This window comes from Mugil cephalus, chromosome 3 (assembly GCF_022458985.1).
Source record: "Mugil cephalus isolate CIBA_MC_2020 chromosome 3, CIBA_Mcephalus_1.1, whole genome shotgun sequence".
In the NCBI taxonomy this organism is placed as follows: Eukaryota; Metazoa; Chordata; class Actinopteri; order Mugiliformes; family Mugilidae; genus Mugil; species Mugil cephalus.
The window spans coordinates 10,787,666-10,806,053 of NC_061772.1; the positions used below are offsets into that span (position 1 = coordinate 10,787,666).

At 40.0% G+C, this 18,388-nt stretch overlaps 2 protein-coding genes across 6 annotated transcripts in view; both read left to right on the forward strand.

The window, feature by feature from the left end:
- The first annotated feature begins 672 nt into the window (after window positions 1–672).
- On the forward strand, window positions 673–7,535 carry LOC125005654 (excitatory amino acid transporter 3-like). Its single transcript, XM_047581136.1, has 13 exons — window positions 673–900; window positions 2,049–2,189; window positions 4,290–4,382; window positions 4,912–5,023; window positions 5,101–5,143; window positions 5,236–5,295; window positions 5,383–5,564; window positions 5,715–5,822; window positions 6,025–6,147; window positions 6,313–6,507; window positions 6,700–6,834; window positions 6,980–7,096; window positions 7,359–7,535. Exons 1-13 carry the CDS (start codon window positions 795–797, stop codon window positions 7,429–7,431), a joined length of 1,488 nt encoding a protein of 495 aa, XP_047437092.1. The 5' UTR covers window positions 673–794; the 3' UTR covers window positions 7,432–7,535.
- A 452-nt stretch (window positions 7,536–7,987) lies between these two features.
- The window catches only part of itsn2b (intersectin 2b), a 28,595-nt gene continuing 18,194 nt past the window's right edge, over window positions 7,988–18,388 (forward strand). For 2 of the 5 annotated variants that reach the window (XM_047580637.1, XM_047580641.1), the window contains exons 1-6: window positions 7,988–8,055; window positions 15,549–15,668; window positions 16,767–16,856; window positions 17,114–17,177; window positions 17,300–17,466; window positions 17,591–17,848. In XM_047580637.1, coding sequence (XP_047436593.1) covers window positions 15,662–15,668; window positions 16,767–16,856; window positions 17,114–17,177; window positions 17,300–17,466; window positions 17,591–17,848 — 586 coding nt within the window. In that variant the 5' untranslated portion in view covers window positions 7,988–8,055; window positions 15,549–15,661. Of the gene's footprint in view, window positions 8,056–8,094; window positions 8,217–15,548; window positions 15,669–16,766; window positions 16,857–17,113; window positions 17,178–17,299; window positions 17,467–17,590; window positions 17,849–18,388 lie in introns of those variants that run through there. The other 3 variants (XM_047580638.1, XM_047580640.1, XM_047580639.1) reach the window with 3 other exon arrangements.

Here is an 18,388-nt window from a genome sequence, read left to right on the forward strand (position 1 = left end):
CAAACAAACAAACAAACAAAAAATCCCTATGAGAAGTTTGCTTACTAATCAGTAGCAGCTTCATTTACAGTATTGAGCGATTATCTGGACATGGTCTGATGTGGAATAGATACAAAGAAAAGCAGCCAATCTCCATCTTTTGAACTTAAAAATAAATAAATCACATATTAAACATTTTTAACTAATAATTCATCAAACAGCTGTCACCTCTACATTAATAAGTACTTTGGATTGAATTAGGGAAGTCATTAACAAACTTTATATATATTACCATATCTGTGTTATGTGCTTAAGCCTCTACACAATTAAAAACCTCATGTATCATGGGGAAAAAAACATGTTTTTCTTTGTGTTCAGGACACAGGTAAAGCAAAACATGACAACTTGGTGTTAGCACTAAACTGACCGCTCTAACGTTGGCAGACAGACTAAACCATTACAGAGGGTAATGCTTCATACTACTTCATTTAGAAAACTTTCAGTCCCTCAGCCGATTTTTTTTTACGATACTTCAACTTATTAGTGACAGTAAAATTTTAAAGTTAAAAAAAAAATAAATAAATAAAACTATATAAACATAAAGAAGAAGCTTAATCGCTGACTTCGCGCTACTCGTGTCCTGCGTCGTGAACCACCCCCACCCTCCACCACATAGTAGCCCCCACTGGCCGTTAATTATTCGTTAACTGGAGTTCTGTTATATAATTGTATAATAATAATAATAATAATAATACTACCATATTATTATTATATTATGTGTTTTCATTTATGACTCTAAAAAAAGCTTCGTGAAAATGGAAGAATCTCCGGACTCTGATCTCAACACCATTTCTGGAATCGTCAGGAGCAAATTTGTCCAGAAGTTATTACTATTTTCAAGTCTCGCGGCCGTTGCCGTGGGTAAGTTGAAATTAAACTGAATCTAAAGTTATCTAACTTTTGCTACATACAAATGTATTTTAACAAATTAAGCAGTTCACAACTTTATCATTTATTTTAGTTCAGAGTCAACTGAATAAATATGTCAGTCCAATCTGACCGAAATTTGGATTTATTATTATTATTTTTGTGTGTGTTTATTCAACCTGTATTAATGGTGTTGCCGGTCAAAAATGACCTGTCATTAGAAATTAATGGGTAACAGCTCTTGTGTATAAAGGTTTTGGGGGTTCGTTAAGGCTAACAATAAGGTTCCCTGTCAAATTTAATTTTTTTGAAATAGTTGCACAAAATAACATTTTGTGTGTGTGTTCCCAGTCAAAATTAACCGATATCACAAAGGGCAAAATATTGAAAACTTGGCCACATTATCAACACAATTAAGATATGAACACAATTAACAACTCTTCCGTATCAACAATAATAAACAAAAGACAAGTTCACTGAAGTTGTGGTCACATTTCACTGTTTCTAAACAGTGACCTTGGTAAGGACTGAGATAAAGTAGCCTAATCTGTGATAAATAGTACAATATGTTTAATCTGATAGCTTGTTGTGGTCAAAATAATAGCTACATAATGTTTTTTTCCCCTAAAAAACAAACAAAAGCAAACAAACAAACAAAAACGAGTTGTATGAGCTAAAGTAATTGGGCCTGCAAGGACATACATGGCAAACAGAAGTTCAAAACTTTTTTCACAAGAGCTGGAGCTGGTAAAAACATCTAACATGACGTTGGGCGTCATGTTAATCTTTTATTATTGTGGATTTATAATCAAAGATAACTGAGTATAACATGAGAGTTAGCCGAATATTTATGAGTGTTAGCTATAGTCCTTCCCTTTGAGGAGGGGGTTAAAAAAACACCTTGTAACAACTTTAGCTCGTTTGACCCTGGTCGTGTTGCCTGGTAACAGTCGTTCACGGTAGAGCTCCACCTACTGGAAACTTTAAGTCATTGCTCGGATGACTGGACCTGGGCCATTCCCACAGAGTACGAGATTACTACCGTCACTTTAAAGTGATAATATTTAAGCATTCATGAGTATTCAAAAGTTTTATATGTTGTATTTCTAATATTATTTATTATTTGTGTCATTTCCATACAGGGACTGTTATCAGCGGGATTATGGATACCTTCTCTCCTCTTTCAAACCTCGACAGACTCTATATGGGCCTTCCAGGAGAACTTCTCTTGCGAATGCTCCAGGCTGTTGTTGTTTGTCTTATCGTGACAAGTGTGATAACAGGTAAACTAAAGGCATACTATCTTAACTATTACGTAAGGTTACACATATTAGGTCTGAACAGTTGGCTTGAATCTTTATCCAAAAATATAAAGCTTATAGTTTGGCTTAGCCCCTCAAGAACTATTTCTGGATCTAATAATCAGGTGAAGATATGCTGATTATTAGGACTAACTTTAACACTGTCACAAAACACTCAGAATCAAATCTCAGAATGAGTTCATCTATCAATAGTGATGGGAGTATTGCCATCATATGATTAATCAGTTATTTTCACATTTATAATGGTGAACCAAACAACACGTACAGTTAGGCCCAGAAATATCTGGACAGTGACACAATCTTCATGATTTGGGCTCTGTACCACCACATTGGATTTGAAATGAAACAACTGAGATGCAACTGAAGAGCAGACTTTCAGGTTTAATTCAAGGGATTAAACAAAAATATCCAATGAAACCTTAAGGAATAGCAATAATTTTTAAACAAAGTCTCCTCATTTCAGGGGCTCAAAAGTAATTAGTCAAATTAACATTACCATGAGTATTGTTGTGAATCCTTTGCAGGCAATGAACCCATGGACATCACCAAATGGGTTTCCTCCTTCATGAGTATTTGCCAGCCCTTTATTGCAACTGTGTTCAGTTGTTGCTTTCTGCCTTTAGTTTTGTCTTAACGTGTTCGATCAGGTTGAGATCTAGGGTTTGACGTTGACTTAGACATAGCAGAATATTCCACTTCTTAGCCTTAAAAAACTTCTGGGTTGCTTTTGCAGTATGTTTTGGGTCATTGTCCACTGGCACAGTGAAGCACTGTCCAATAAACTTTGCTGCGTTTGGCACATCAGAATTCATCCATCTTCTGTACTGTCATTAATAAAGCACTAGTAACCCAGTGGCATTTGAAGCCCTGCATGCCCATACATCACACTGCCACTGCCATGTTTTACAAAAGATATGCAGAAGATGTGGTGTGCTTTGGATCATCAGCCGTTCCAGCCTTCTGCATATTTCCTTCTTCCGATCATCCTGGTACAGGTTGATTATAGTTTTATCTGTCCAAAGAATGCTGCCCTTTTTTTTTTTTTGACAAAATCTAATCTGGCCTTTCCATTTTTGATGCTGATTAATGTTTTGCACCATGTTCTGTTTATTGTAGACTTAGATACTGATACACCTACTTTACTGGAGAGTGTTCTTCACTTAGTTAGATGTTGTGAATGTTTTTCTTCAGTAGGGAAAGGGTCCTGCGGTCATCCATCACTGTTGTCTTCAGTAGACGTCCAGGCCTTTTTTGAGTTCTCAAGCTCTTCAATGTGCTCTTTTTTTCTCAGAATTTACGAAGCTGTTGATTTGTCCACTCCTTACATTTCCGCTCTCTCTCTGATGGATTTCTTATTTTTTTCAGCCTAAGGATGGTCTGTTATACTTTCATAGAAATCTCCTTTGACCACATCTTGTGGGTTCACAGCAACAGCTTCCAAATGCGAATGCCACACCTGTAATCAACTCCAGACCCTTTACCTGCTTCAATGATGAAGAATTAATGAGGGAATAGCCCACACAGCCCATGTATTAGCTGTTGAGTCAACAGTACAATTACGTTTGGTCCCTTGAAAAAGAGGCAACTACATATTAAAAAGCCATATTAAACATATTAAACAGCTGAGAGTCTGCCCCTTTAGTCCATATTGAGTATATAACTGTATCTTGAACATGTTTTGGTGAACTCCAAATATAACCTAACCTAACTCTACATTCATCAAAATATTGTTCAGTAAACGGTTGCATTTCTGAGAGCACGTTCAGAGTTTTATTTCAGGGACATTAGTATATGTAGAACATGCAAACTCTTTCAATATGTGATGTACAAGTGTGGAGTAAGTAAGAGAAAAGTGAGTCAACATAATGGACCGCAATGTAAATAATACAGTTTGGATGTAATGTACAAACATTTCAAACAGATGCCAGTATCTACATACTAAATGTTGATGTTGATGATGCAGATTGTAGATTTTGTGCTGGTCATCTTTAAGCAGAAAATGTTGTTACTGTTTTTGTTCGGATTTTTATTCTTATTATGTTTTATATTTTTTTTTTATAGGAATTGCTGGTCTAAACACTGACATCAACGCAAAAATAGCTAGGCGTGCAGCAATGTACTTTATCTTGACAACTCTAATGTCTGTGTGTGTAGGTAAGAGATACAACATTACTTTAAGATGCTTCTGAATACAGTCACATAATTTATTTTTACTTTATTTACCTTGAATAATTACTATATTATTTATGTAATGACAAGAAAATGTTAGCGGTAATTGTCAGGTTCTGGTTATATACACAAAAGGGTTAGTTGTGCTGCCCATTTGCTTCATTATTAACAGCTGAACGATGGCTAAACATGATTTCAGCTACACCACGTGTTTCCTCATAGCTACTGTTTTAGTAGAGTTTTTTTTTTTACAAACATTAAAATCAAACAAGGTTCAGTCATGTGTTGTCTTTACAGTTGGGACCCTAATAAATCTGGACAAATATGAATACAAGATAAGAACTTTGTAACGTAATTTTGTGAGGCCATATTGAAATCATTGGAAGATTAAATGTATGAATCTTTTTTCAGTCCAGTAAGACTTATTATTGCAGCCATTATCGGTTGTTCTCAACTCATCTATGGCAAACACGTGTCTAAGGATTTTATGCCCAGCCCTGGATATGTGTTTCAGGACTCGTCCTGGTACTGGTGATCGAGCCAGGGTTTAACTTTGCTGTTGGAATAAATGAAACTGAGGATGAGAAAATGTTTTTCAGTAGCATTGCATTAATGGATCTAGTAAGGTAAGAACACAGTGCTAAGACTCATAAGTATAGTCTTCAGTAGTGGCAGGTGTTTTACGTTGCCTTATTCTTTACAGAAACATGTTGCCGCTGAATCTGGTTCAGGCCTGCTACCAAAAAGTAGGTTAATCTTTCTTATGTTGCTGCATAAATCACATACATGCAAATATTTCCATGCAAATTATAATGTGTATGTGTGTTTGATTTTTTAGTACGAGACTCACGTGCAGGTGATGACTGAAGTTCACGACTCAAATTCTACATCCGAAACGGTAAATCCTCCTCATAACTATTCCAACCATGAAGATTACGTTTGCTGTCAGAACGCTCATCTTACTCGGCTCCGCATCTCGCTTCAGAATGTCACTGAAGTTGAACTGGTGGGTCGCCACGTTAATGGAGTCAACACGATGGGCCTGATTGTCTGCTCCACCGTCTTTGGAGTGGTGCTCAGGAAGATGGGGGACAGAGGGAAAATACTTGTTGATATTTTCACCATCCTCTATGGGAGCACCCAATATGTGGTTAACTTGATTCTGTGGTAAAGTCCAACACCTTAGTCAGTGTAGCAGAATGCACTGAGTTAATATTTCTCATGTTATTCTTGATAATATAGTATTCTTTTTTAGTTTGTGGTCATGTGTTTACATCTTGTTCTAGCAATGAGGTAATTTGGCTGTGTCTTCTCCAGCTACTTGCCAGTGGGAGTCTTGTTTCTGGTTGCGAGTCATGTTTATGAGGATCATGGCTGGGAAATCATCTACCAACTGGCCATGTTTGTGGCTGTGGTTATCGTTGGGTTTGTCGTTTTAAATTCATTTTAAAAAACAACAACAAAACAAACAAAAAAAACTGATTGTATCTCAGTTTATCAGCATATCTTTCCCTTCTGACAGCAGCAATAAAATATTTATCTCTGCCATAGTTTTAACAGCAATTTCATTATTAATCAGTATTCGTATGCATCAGTGTTCATTATGAAGTGCATTAAATTGTTTCAGGCTCATAATCCACGCAGCAGTTGTCCTGCCGATGGTCTGTCTTCTGTGGGGGAGACGTAACCCTTATACTGTCATCAAGACTTTCCTTCCAGCGTTGCAGACTGCAATCCGCAACTCATCCAGGTAAATCTAATTCTGAGGGCGCTGTAGTCAGCTGTCTGTAGTTAGCTCAGTGTCCATCAGTGGTGCCTGTTCTTATAGTTGTCGGAGGTGAAATGGTAATAAGCAATATCTATTTTAAAAGGTCTAGGGGATTTAACAGATTTTTTTAATGTGTCTGCCTCCAAGTTCTGCCACGCTGCCACTCACTTTGCAGTGCTGTGAGGAGAGAAGTGAGATTGACAGCAGAATTGCTCGCTTCATGTTACCCATCGGGACCAATGTCAACATGAATGGAACTGTCATTTATGAGGTGGTCTCTGCAGTATTTGTTGCCCAGCTCAACCATATTCATCTGGATTTAATCCAGCTGATCACCATTGGGTAAATGCCAAATTATTTTCTCTAAGTGTTTGTTTGTTAAAAAAAAAAAATGGCAGTTGTTTGAATGTTAAACTATGAAACGTGGGACACTTCAGAGGTAGCAATTTGAAAAATGTCTAATACAGTTTCATATTAATGTGTTTTTAGAAATACACTGTGGTAGGTCACTGAGTTTGTGTGTTTGCTCTACAGAGTGACAGCAGCTGTTTCCTGCACAGGAGCTGCAGGGCTCCCAGCAAGAGGAGCGGTGACATCGCTCTTTGTCCTGACTGCCGTCGGATTACCTGCAGAAGAAGCATCCATCTTGCTGGTTTTCGAGTGTCTCCTGTAAATTTGATCTGTAGTAAACAGAAACTGAAAACATATTTTCAATAAAAACCGCTATTGCTGTGTGGAGATTAAATTTAAACTGGAGACAACATTTAATGGTTCATTTATTTTTTAATAGTTTGCTGTGATTCTTTTCTTTCAGAGATCACCTCAACACCGTTGTCAATCTTTTGGGAGACTGCTTCGGTGTGGCGATTGTCCACCAGCTGTCCAAAAAGGAACTGGAAGAAATGGAGCAGCAGAATCGAGACAGGCAAAGGTGGTGTTCTATGGATGGTCTCATATTTTTGTATTTTCCTCACAACCGAGTACATTTATAGAGAATTTCAAACATTTCTCAGAGTTGACAGAAAGCCAGGTCCCCTGAGTCAAAACCAGGAATACCAACTGTTTGACCATACGGGAAATGGCATAAGTTATGACAGTAGTTGTATTAATAGTCCAGAGTTACGAGACCAGACATAGACTTTGTTCATAGTTTATACACTTTGTGTCACATGGTTGTGTTGTGCTTTTTTTAGGGTGGAAGCCAGTGGAGCTGAAAGACAAGATGGGGACATCTTTTACGACTGCGCTGAAGACAATCAGCCATAGACTGTCATTTGAATTGGCATTACATTTATTGAAATGAACTGATGTAACATGTGAAGTTGTTGAACTGATTTAATAAATGTAGTTACTGATTGAATTGAAAATTATTTTATTTTCAGTGTGAGTTTGTTAATAATATAATAATAGTTTATCAGTCACTTGCAATCACTCAACACAGTGCGCATAAATGCAAGTTTAAAGACATTACTGAGATAACTTATAATATTGCAAACCAAATATCCAGTTAAATATTATCGAAGTGAAAAACTCAGCTTTGTGTTTGTACAAGCCATACACTAAATCTTAAATTGGGCAGAAACCGCAACAGAAACACATATATGATCATGGTTTTATGGTTTTAGTGACTGCTGGTGACATAATATCTTTGCAAAACTAACAATTATCATAAGTGTAACTTTATTAACTTCCTAAATCTCCACTCACTGTTCACAATCAAAGAATAAATAATTTTTTTGTGTATTTTTACGTGTCACACATAGGCTGAGTACGTGACCGTGACGTCACGACGCAGCGTTCATTACGGATGTAAACACGGCTCCGAGCCCTCGCCGTCAGCCATATTGTTGGTGTGACACTGTACTGAGCTGTCAGCAACAGGTTCTCTGAGTAAGTAACACTCCCTAAACTCACATTTTTCCAACAAGTGCAGCTTTGCTCGGACACTGAACTCCAGAGTTTGTCTGGGAAACCGTCCAGAAGTGGTGAACAATCTTATCAGGCCTCTCGACAGCTCGGAAGTTGATGGTTTTTTGTCCGTGGTGAGAGAGGTACGCAGGCGAAACTGCTTATCTAAGCATGAGTCTAAGTTTGATATTGTTATGGGAATCATTTTATACATTTTATAGACTCTCTTTGAGATTGTACGTGAGCTTTTTTCTAAATACATCTGCCCGTTAAAGCTTATTTGTGCTTTTTATTTTATTCGGGAACATAATGGAAACATCTCTCTTTGAATGGGTGATGCTGATCATATCAGAACCACCAGGGAGTTAATAGCTAGTTTGCTAAAAGTTATCTTTTCATTAGGTTTTAGGTTTTTACCGCGAACGTGTTGCTTTTTATCCTTACTAGAGTAAAGCTGGACAGTTTGTAAAAGCAGAATTGCAGGAGAGTCTCCTAAATTCCTCTCGGTTCAAACTAGTCGAGCAGGTTGCAGGCAGGTCTCAGTAGCTGGTGACAAGTGATCAGGGAATGCAACTCTATCAGTTTATCTTCAGACGGGAAACATCTGAAAGATGGTCTGAGATTGTGAATGAAGAAAATCTCAACAGTTTGTAGTTTTGGAAACTTTGGCCTGTTTCTGTCAGCTGGCCAAGGTGACACCGTCCAGTGAGCATTAAATGAGCATCACTTTGAAGATACACACAGCACGATTGTTGAAAGAATTATTGATAGTAGTGAACAGCAGGCAGTGAATAACTATTAATTGGCAGGATTGATAGCAGCTTACTTATTCTACAGTATTATAATGTGTTAAAGGTCAGTGTTGATCTTCACAAAATGCAAATGAATCAGCATCTCTGCTGTTTTCCACAAACAAATCTCGGTTTCCACATTTTCTTCCTACATGGTAGACGTTCTCTTAAAAACCTAGCTGCACCAAATAAACAGCATGAGTTTTAAGGGTGATGTTCACTCCAGTGTAAATGTCATGGGCAGGTATTGTCTGATGTTGACAAGTTGACTGACATACTTCTGCAGTTCAGTCCAGGAGCGAAGATCTCTTTCATTAAATACTGGGCACTGAGCAGTGACGTACTTTGTTTTCACTCAACCTCTAGCTCAGCATTTGCTCACCTGAGAACGGATTCAGCAGATATAAGGCTTAACCAGAACTCCTTCATTTTACTTCTCCTTCACAAATGTATCCTTAAAAGAGACCGGTGATACTCATTCATGCATACAATAGAGCGACACTGGTGAGCTGGTTTGACTAGCAAATAGCCATTTATTGGAGTACTTTCTCCAGTCCGGTCACATCCTGATATAGTGTGTGGAGAAATCAGGGCGGGTCAAAGCAGCCTGAAGCAGGGAGAGGCATGCCATGCCCCCTAAGAAAACAAAAATCCAGCACTGCAAACAGAATGAATCAGTCTGAAACGCTACATCTGTGTTTTTATGAAGTCACTAGTGCATGTGTTGAGCTGAAATATCGCTATATTTACTTAGCAGCACGGTGGGAAGAGGTGAGAATGACAGAATGAATTGATGAGCCGGATAAGAGGAGAATGAATGATCTAAGGAGCACGATTAGTGCTATTATTTTTGAGGAAACTCAAAAGTTGTGGTTGCTGAGGTCATGGTGTGAGGTCAGCGAGCAAGGCGGATGAAAATCGTTTCTCAGAACAGCTGGTCAGCACTGGTTTCTAAACAGAGGAGTTACGAGCACAGGCCACGGAGCATAGGATCATAGCTGGTGAGACCGTTTTGGAATGAGGAAATGGTGACATTAAAATATCTCTTTCCTCAGGCTCAACTATCAATTTGGGCTTCAAGTTCTTTTCCTTTTGTCACCGCGCATGATGGCAGCAAAGTGGAGTATAAAGGTGCACTGTTATGATAAGAGACAGACAGACACATGAACTCAGGAGTGAGAGAAACTGAGAGTTGGACGTAAACGGTTCAAAGCTGCTGCTGAAGTTGCTACGGTCAGGGACAGCCGGGGTATTTATCCAACAGTCTTCAGTGTTGTATGTACTAACTGAGAGACAGAAATGTTCCCGTATTTCAACAAGGCTCAACGGTAACAAGTGAGGTCCAAGCCACAAATGAAAAGACAGACCACACTCAGGACGCGAGTTTCTTTTCTTTTACCACCCCCCTCTAGTCAGGCATAAGTGGTTTATGGTGACCTTGAGAATAATGTGTAGGGATTTTTTTTGTCTAAACTTAATGTGCGTAAGATGTAGAAGCAGCGTGGGGCTGTTTGAGCTGATTAGACACTGAAAATAAGAGTTAAGGTCAAAGGAAAAGGGAGGGAAATGTGTTAACCATGAGAATTATTTCATAGAGCACGCACACTGTTGAACTCTAAAAATAGAAACTGGGGTGAAATGGGCCTTTTTTTTTGTGATCCCTCTCTACAGTGTCTCCAGTAGTTGGTCCCTCCTGAGTGCAGGACAGTTAAACCTCGTCTACATGATTTGTACGTCGGCCATCGGCTTGTAGCTCACACTCGATAGTTGGTAGCCCTCTTGTATATTTCCCACATGCAAATGTTTCCAAGTCAGGCAGAACATAAAAAAGGGCTAGTGAATGAATGGCTACTAGCTCTTCATCACCCCTCAGGCTACGTTTTCCTGAAGCTCCAAAACTCCTCTTTGCACATCATTTACAACTAACGTGAACTCTCTGTCCAGATTTGAATAATTGTTCGGCACATTTAAGGCCGATTAAAAATATGTAAATATATATTAAGAGGTTTAATATTTAAAATAAAATGGATAAAATGAGCAGAAAATGATTATTATCTATTGTTCCATGCGAGTGAAGAAGTACAATCAAAAGCTCTTAATGGCTCCTGGTAGCTGTCTAGCGGAGATCTTTTTGAGGCGTAAAGTAAACCTCAGAGTTAATAAGCGACACATATGGACACAAAGACTCCATCTGCTCCCAGACTGCTGTGAGTGAAGACAAATAACTCAATGTCTAGGTGATGAACTACTACCGTGGACATTACTGTTACATCCTTGCAGTTGTCAGTAACTAAATACGCTGTGTGCTTGTCTGTTTCACCACCTTTGCATAACCAGTGACGAAATACAGGCTGGGACTCGTATCAGTCATATGTTTATTTATAGCACGTATTGAGCGTTCAGTAGTGGGGCTGCTGTATCCACGTTGGACACTAGATTATGTGGCTAACACATCGTCAACATAGGCCCAGAGACCTGAGAAGCAGGTGAACACTGTTTGTTTGGTCCGAATCAGTTGACGAGTTTGTTCATTTCCCCCTGGTGTGGCTTCTTTCCACACAAGTGAAGCCACAAATCACGTGAACATTGTGTCTGAGGGCGGATACAGATGTGTTCTGGACTCATCCGTATACTGTGTACATCTGTAAGACAAACATAAATTCTTCATTTGCTCATAACCCTACTTGGTAAAACTATACTCATCTTGAAAAGGCCGCTTCATACTGAGGCGGATGCCTTCGAGTTTCCATTACAAGGATGCTGTGTCCAGACTGTACTGTGTGTTTTCTGTTCTCTGATCATTTCCCAGCACATTTAAAAGTCAGCCTTTATGTTAGAAAAATAAAACTTTGTGTGGTCTGTGAATATATGCCGTTATCCTTCGCATCTCTGTCGATCACAACTCTGTCGCTATCAAAATAGTGCCGCTTTTATCCGCAGCCACTTTCCTGTAGCTCAGCGTCCGTTCTCCTGAGTATTTAGTAGTTTTTAAAAGACGAAGATGGTGAATTGCAAATAAAATAATTTTTCGGGATAGGTCAGGTTTATCAGTAGGTTTATCATCATGCAAATAGAGACTGTGCTGTGTCCATTTAGCAGGTCAGTTCTGCTACTACTCGGGGAGAGTGCCTGCGTTTGTGTGGAGAGGGATTTCAGACAGGATTTGCATGAGGTTTGCACACCTGAGTCTGCCACACAAGTCAGTCATTCAGTCGGTCAGTTGGTCAGGAAGCATCAGTCTCCTCTCTCGTTAAGAAACAGTAAACCTTAAAGCTGACTGCCTACTGCTATGTTTCATTTATTCATTAAAATCCCTACAGTGTTACATTACCACGTCCAGGGCCTCAACTACACTCGTATATTCTGATGTCTGTATGTATGTACATATTGTATCGGTGCATATGTTTAAAGGGCAACATTACTATGTTAAAAAAGAAAAGTCCTTGGCGCTGTAGTGGGACTAGAACCAGCAGCTTTTGTCAATACCGTGGCTGTTTATAAGAGTGCTGTACAATGTGTAAAAAAAAACAAAAACAGAAAAACACCTGCTAGGTCATAGTGTTACTTCTGCATTGTTTGTGTAGCAATTACTCAACTACTCGACACTCGAGCTGTGAGCCGCCTGGCAAAGACAAATATTACACAGAACAACAATTCTGCATTAAGTTTTTGTTTTTTTAAGCGGCCTATTGTGACAATACTGTAGCAGTGCAATGCTAAATTGGTTAAGTGCACTTAGCATTAAGATGTTTATTATTCTTGATGGCCTAGCGTGCTGCATCCTGTCTAAATATTTGTTTGTATCTTTAAAGCCTATGAAAATGAATTCATTATTCACCTCTGCCAAATAAAGCTCTGACTGGACTCTACATTTTACATGACGTCGTCAATATAGTGCAACAGATACAACAGCAGTAAACCATGTGTTAGCTAGTTTCCATTTAAAATAATTAATTTGTGGACTCATACTCCAGTAGTTAATAAAGTTTGGAGTGAAAGGAGTGAAACGAAATGCAGCATGAAAGAAACAGAAGAAGGGAAGGATGATAAATGAGACTGAAAGAGGAGGAGGACATGTCCCAGGGGCAAAGAGGAAGGAGAGAAGAAGAGCGACAGATGGCACACAGTAGATTAACCCTCCCTTACTTTCCTTGTGGTAGTCATTCACTCTCATTATTCAGTTTTTGTCATCCACGTTCTCCCACATGAAGCTCTGATCGGCCAAGTTGCTTTCTAAAAAATCTGTCTATGATATGGCCCCGGTTTCCACCACAGCTCAGACACTCGTTAATGTTTTGGGACATCAAAGCTACCCCTCTCCTAAAATCAGTGATCACTTCCTGTCAACTGATGAGGAAATGCTTGTGTCCGTGGGTTACCAGGCAGGAAGTGTTGAACAGAAGGATTGGAATTTCTCTCCTCCTTTTCCTCCTCCACCTTCGTCATGTGAGTGTGACGGCCTGATGGCAGAGAGATAATCACAGAGGAAGCAGGTGTTCACTACGCCCCCGATGAAGTCAGTGTGAGAGCGCTACCGAAACAATGTGATAGTCGCATATAAATAAATAATTAAGTCACCTAGTTACGCTGATCAGGCACGACATTATCCTAATACAATTCCTAATATTGTCTAGGTCTTTCTTGTGCCTCCAAACCAGTTGTGACTCATCAGAGAATGAACATGGTCCTTCTGAGGGTGTCTAGAAACACAATGTTGTTAGTTCGGGCCTTTGGGTCCTATGGGTTGAGGGGAGGGGGCTCTGTGGATCATCCCACAGATACTTGATCAGTTTGGGATCTAGTGAATTTGAACTTGTGCTGTTCTTCATCTTTTTTTGAGTTGTTCCTAAACTGTTTTTGTGTGTGTGTGTTTGCTGCCATCAAGGAGTGTCTTTGCTGTGGGGTGGGGGTACCTGGTCTAATCTATGTGGGTGGTACATGTCTAAGTAACATGCACATGAATGCCATGTTTTCAGAACATTGTATTGTCACAATACTGTTCATTCCACAGCAAAAAGTGTTTTCAGTCCAAACAAGACAGTTTTGAGATGGCTGTATTTCAACAGTAGAACAGAGATGAGACGTATAACTACACCTGCAAACCCAGCATGATACACATTAATGGTACATTAAGAGCATGGACAGTCTAGTTCATGTTGTGACCAAACAAACACACACTTCTTCCCAACCATCCCAGGTAGTATTAAACTAAAGACTTCATCTATGCTGGTAACTCTTTCAGACTCTGTTTAAAAACAGTTTGTCCACCAGGCTCAATACTAAGAACCGTACCACAGTAATGTTAATATATTCAGTATGTTCATCAGGGTTAATATCACCATGTCAGGTTTGCATGCTCGCATTTCCTAATGGGCAGCAAATAAGAGGAATGGAATAACAAATCATCCCAAGAGCAATGTGAGAGTCTCAACCTAATGTCAAGGTAATAGATTCAAGTAGATTCAGTTTGAGAGTTTTCATTAAAAACTGAATTGTGGCACTAGACACAACATCTCAGACACAGTGTGAAAACTGATGTCGAACCAGTATTTATCTGCACAAGATCAAACTTTTACCTACTGCCCGCACAAGAGAGCGAATTATCGGAAGAATGCATCCCAACAGGAACTTCAGATATGATTCAAATGTGTCTTAATAGTTGTAGACATTTTTCAGTCTGAATCACGACTGATCTTATAGAAGGGGGACATCCTGTTACTGAAAAACAGGTTTACGCAACAATGCGGCCATTTCCACGCGTTCTGTGCGTGCCTCAACAAGAATGGTTGAAAGGAATGATGAAACAGACTTTGAGAAAGGCAGAGTCACGGGTGACAGTGAGACGGGCTCGGAGTCACTGACAGTACGTTGCTTGGATGAGTCCAGTTCCTTGGTTTTTAATCTTTCTCACTCCATAGCTGAACAGAAGGCAATGTAGGTCCACCACTCATACTCATAAATTAGTTTGTTTCCTTTTTCAGTGTCATGCAGTGCAATGTAAATATGTCCAGTAACATAAAGGTATTAGTGACATGCTTATCTGTAATAGTGAAGATGGTGAACATTACACCTGTTTGTGTGAACGTCGTGTTAGCATGTTAGCATGTTAGCATGCAGATGTTAGCTTAGGTCTGTGCTTAAGCCTCACAGCGCTGCTAGCATGGTTGTCCACACTCAGGTGTGACCTGTTAAACTTTGCTGTTGACATAAAATCACTTGTTTCACTTGTTTGTCACAGTAGGAAGTGTGACAGAGCAGCGCTGTTATGTAGTGAAACCACAAGTTTGAGACACACCGTGTGCCAAGTGTGACTGTTGCCAAGCAAGGTTTGTTTCTCTCGTTGAGGTTGATGACTTGCACGAATTCTGCAGATTATGTCTGTTCGATCAGCAAACAGATCACAAACTGTGGTGAACATGGTAATGTGTGTGTGTGTGCGTGTGTGTCGACGGGGGGGGATTGAATGAGTGTTTGTCATTTTAGCTTCTATAGTATGTGTTGTACTGGTCTCTGGACTGTGCAGTATCAGTGCAGATAGTGTTGAAACGAGTCCCAGTGGGTTAAAAGGTTTGGGACGTGGCCAGAGTGCTCCTGACTGAAGAGAACAGGAGGAGCCCTGTTTGACTCTGCTGACCAGAATCTCTCTCTGATCCTCTCTCTGGTCTTTTTTTCTCCCTCTCTCAGCCACAGCGCTCTTCTGTCTCAGCTGCAGTATTGACTGATGACTGGACTGTGTGTTTTCCAGATGGCCACGAGCAGTAGCTGAGGACGCCGCTGGGAGTTCTCCACTTGCAGATATGAGTGGTAAGACCTGTGCAGGTGTATGTGTGTGTGTGTGCGTGTGTGTGTAAATGTGGGGGTAAACCTCTGTGTGTGTGTGTGTTTGTGTGTTTGTGGGGATAGAGATTGTGGGGTATGTTGTTAGGATCTACTGAGGCCAAGACAGAGCTACTGTAGTATCACATGTCTGTCTGCGCACACACTGTTTCTCTTTTATATCTTATAGTTTCTTACACTGGGCAGCACAGTGGTGTGGTGGTTAGCACTGATGCATCACAGCAAGGTTCTGTGTTCGAATCCGTCGGCCCAGTTCAGGCTGCATGTTCTCCCCGTGTCTTGCGTAGGTTCTGCATGTCTCCAAAGACATGATCATTAGGTTCAGTGGTGATTCCAAACTGACTGTAGTGTGTGAGTGTGAATGGTCGTCTGTCTCTGTGTGTTAACCCTGTGACAAATAGGAGGCTCTCGCCCCAATTACAGAAAATGAATGAATGAGTTTCTTATAGTTTCTTAATGTATCATAGTTTCTAATCCTAAGATTTAAACACTAAATCTCTCTGAATCTTTAACTCTTTTTCATTATAATTTAATATCCTGACCACAGCTCATGTTAAATAGTTTCAGTTATGTAGTTTTCTAACGAAGTCAACCGTCCATTCATTGTGCTTGCAGATGCACAGTGGGGGAAACACTGATGTGCAGTCAGCCTTGGTTTGTGTGTGTGTACTGGTGACAGTGTGCGCTTGTTTTGCTCTCCTGTCTGAACAAAGTAACACAGTATCACTGGCACCACTGAGCTTCATTATCACTTTGTCAATATCAGTGCATTCCCATCTCCTGACAGCCTGTGAGCCTGGCCTCTGGCTGCTCTCTTACATCATCCGGGGTTGTGTGCACCTGTCCTCCTGCTTGTTTGCGAGTTGTAAAATGAAAAGTGTACATTTATTTGCCTTGCTCATATTTCGATACTCTCAGGTTCCTCAAATCAGACCAAAATAACAGGGGGCCTGATCAAGAAGCAGCTAAAAGAGGATATAGATATTCCTAAAAGCTGAAGCAGATGCTGATTGAGAGTTGGTCGGTCTCTTTTTTATCTAATATTAATTTCCCTTTTCTCTTTAGGTCCAAGTGTTTGGGCCATCTCTCCTGAGGAGAGGGACAAACATGATCAGAATTTCGACACCCTCTCCCCATCGATGGGCTATGTCTCAGGTACAGACGGGGGCTAATTGCCTTAACTAAGAGTTTCATCAATGCAGCAGTAACACGTAAACATGTAAAATGTAAATGACCAGCGATGATAAACTTGCTCAAGTGATCAGACAAATATAGAAACACCTACAGACTCAAACATATTCCAGATATTGATGCACCGATTTACATTTTTAAGTGAACACTTTTTTTTTTTGGGACCAACATCATCAGTTTACACTCAGTTTATTGTTGTTGTTTTCCTTCACTTTCTGTAGGAGAACAGGCGAGGAAGTTTTTCCTCAAGTCGGGGCTGCCTGCCTCCGTGTTGGCTGAGATATGGTGAGAAACTCTTCCACGCTCACACATGTGGTCCAGGCAGATTTATCAGTGATGAAGATTTCACCAAAATCTTCACTTGAAACCAGGTATCTTAACACTGTTTCTTCTCATCTGTCTCCCAGGGCTCTGGCCGACATGAATAAAGATGGAAAGATGGACAGGTTGGAGTTTTCCATTGCTATGAAGCTCGTAAAGCTAAAACTTCAGGGTACACCGCTTCCCCAAGCCCTGCCAATCATCATGAAGCAGCCACCGGTGCCTGCCCCCAACCTGAGTAAACCAACCTACGGTACATGATTATTATCAATTCTTATTATTATTAGACCGTTTAATGTCTAATCTATAGTATCTCTAGATATTCCCAGTCATTTCACTCCCATATCATGTAATAATAATCTGTGTGTGTGTTGTAGGTATTAGTTCTGTGCCTAACTTGATGATGCCCGGATCAAACCTTACCATGTTGACTCCTATCCCCATGGCAACCTCTGGACTGTCAACTTTGACACCAATGCCTGGCCTGACTCCTATGGTTCCTACAGCAACGGGGCTCAACCCACTAATAGCCTCCACCCCCACCAGGCCCATGATGTCTACCATGGGAAACACTGCGATGCCAAACGGCACCATGGGACTTCTCCATCCAATGCCTGCAGGAGTTTTGTCTACTGGTACATGTGATTGCCATCTATTTATATGTGTGTTGTCCTGCCAACTAAAAGCACAGATATTACCATTGCCTTGTTTAGTACGTAGATAGAAGTAAGTGATAAGCTTGGAGACTCACGCTGATTTCCCTTTGACTCTTTCTAAAAGTCAACTCTATTAGCCACATCATCATCATTTAATGCATAGGTTAAAAGGATTTCATGGACTGTAATAAGACAAATATATAGTATGACCACAAGTAAAAAGGTCACACTTTTGTGTCTTTGTTTCCGTTACGTAATTGTTGTACAAAATCCACTGTCTCCTTAAAGGATGAGTCTGAGCCACATCTAATGCAGCTGAATCTTTTGAAAACCAATGGAGGAAAAAAGCTCTGACTAACAGATACTGCGTATATGCCGATGATCAAGTACTCTATAGCTTTGAAGGAGAACAGGAATGACTCCTGATCATGTTTTGCAGAGTCAGGTCTCTGTCTCATCTCCATACCAATAGCCTCACTGTCCTTGTCAGGAGGTAACAGGAGTGACCGGAACGTCCAG

Bases quoted from the DNA above. Each gene is read 5' to 3' on its own strand.
- LOC125005654 (XM_047581136.1), top strand. From the start codon at position 795: ATGGAAGAATCTCCGGACTCTGATCTCAACACCATTTCTGGAATCGTC. The intron at 901-2,048 runs GTAAGTTGAAAT...ATTTCCATACAG, and splicing joins TCTCGCGGCCGTTGCCGTGG to GGACTGTTATCAGCGGGATT. The intron at 5,823-6,024 runs GTTTGTCGTTTT...AAATTGTTTCAG, and splicing joins GTGGCTGTGGTTATCGTTGG to GCTCATAATCCACGCAGCAG.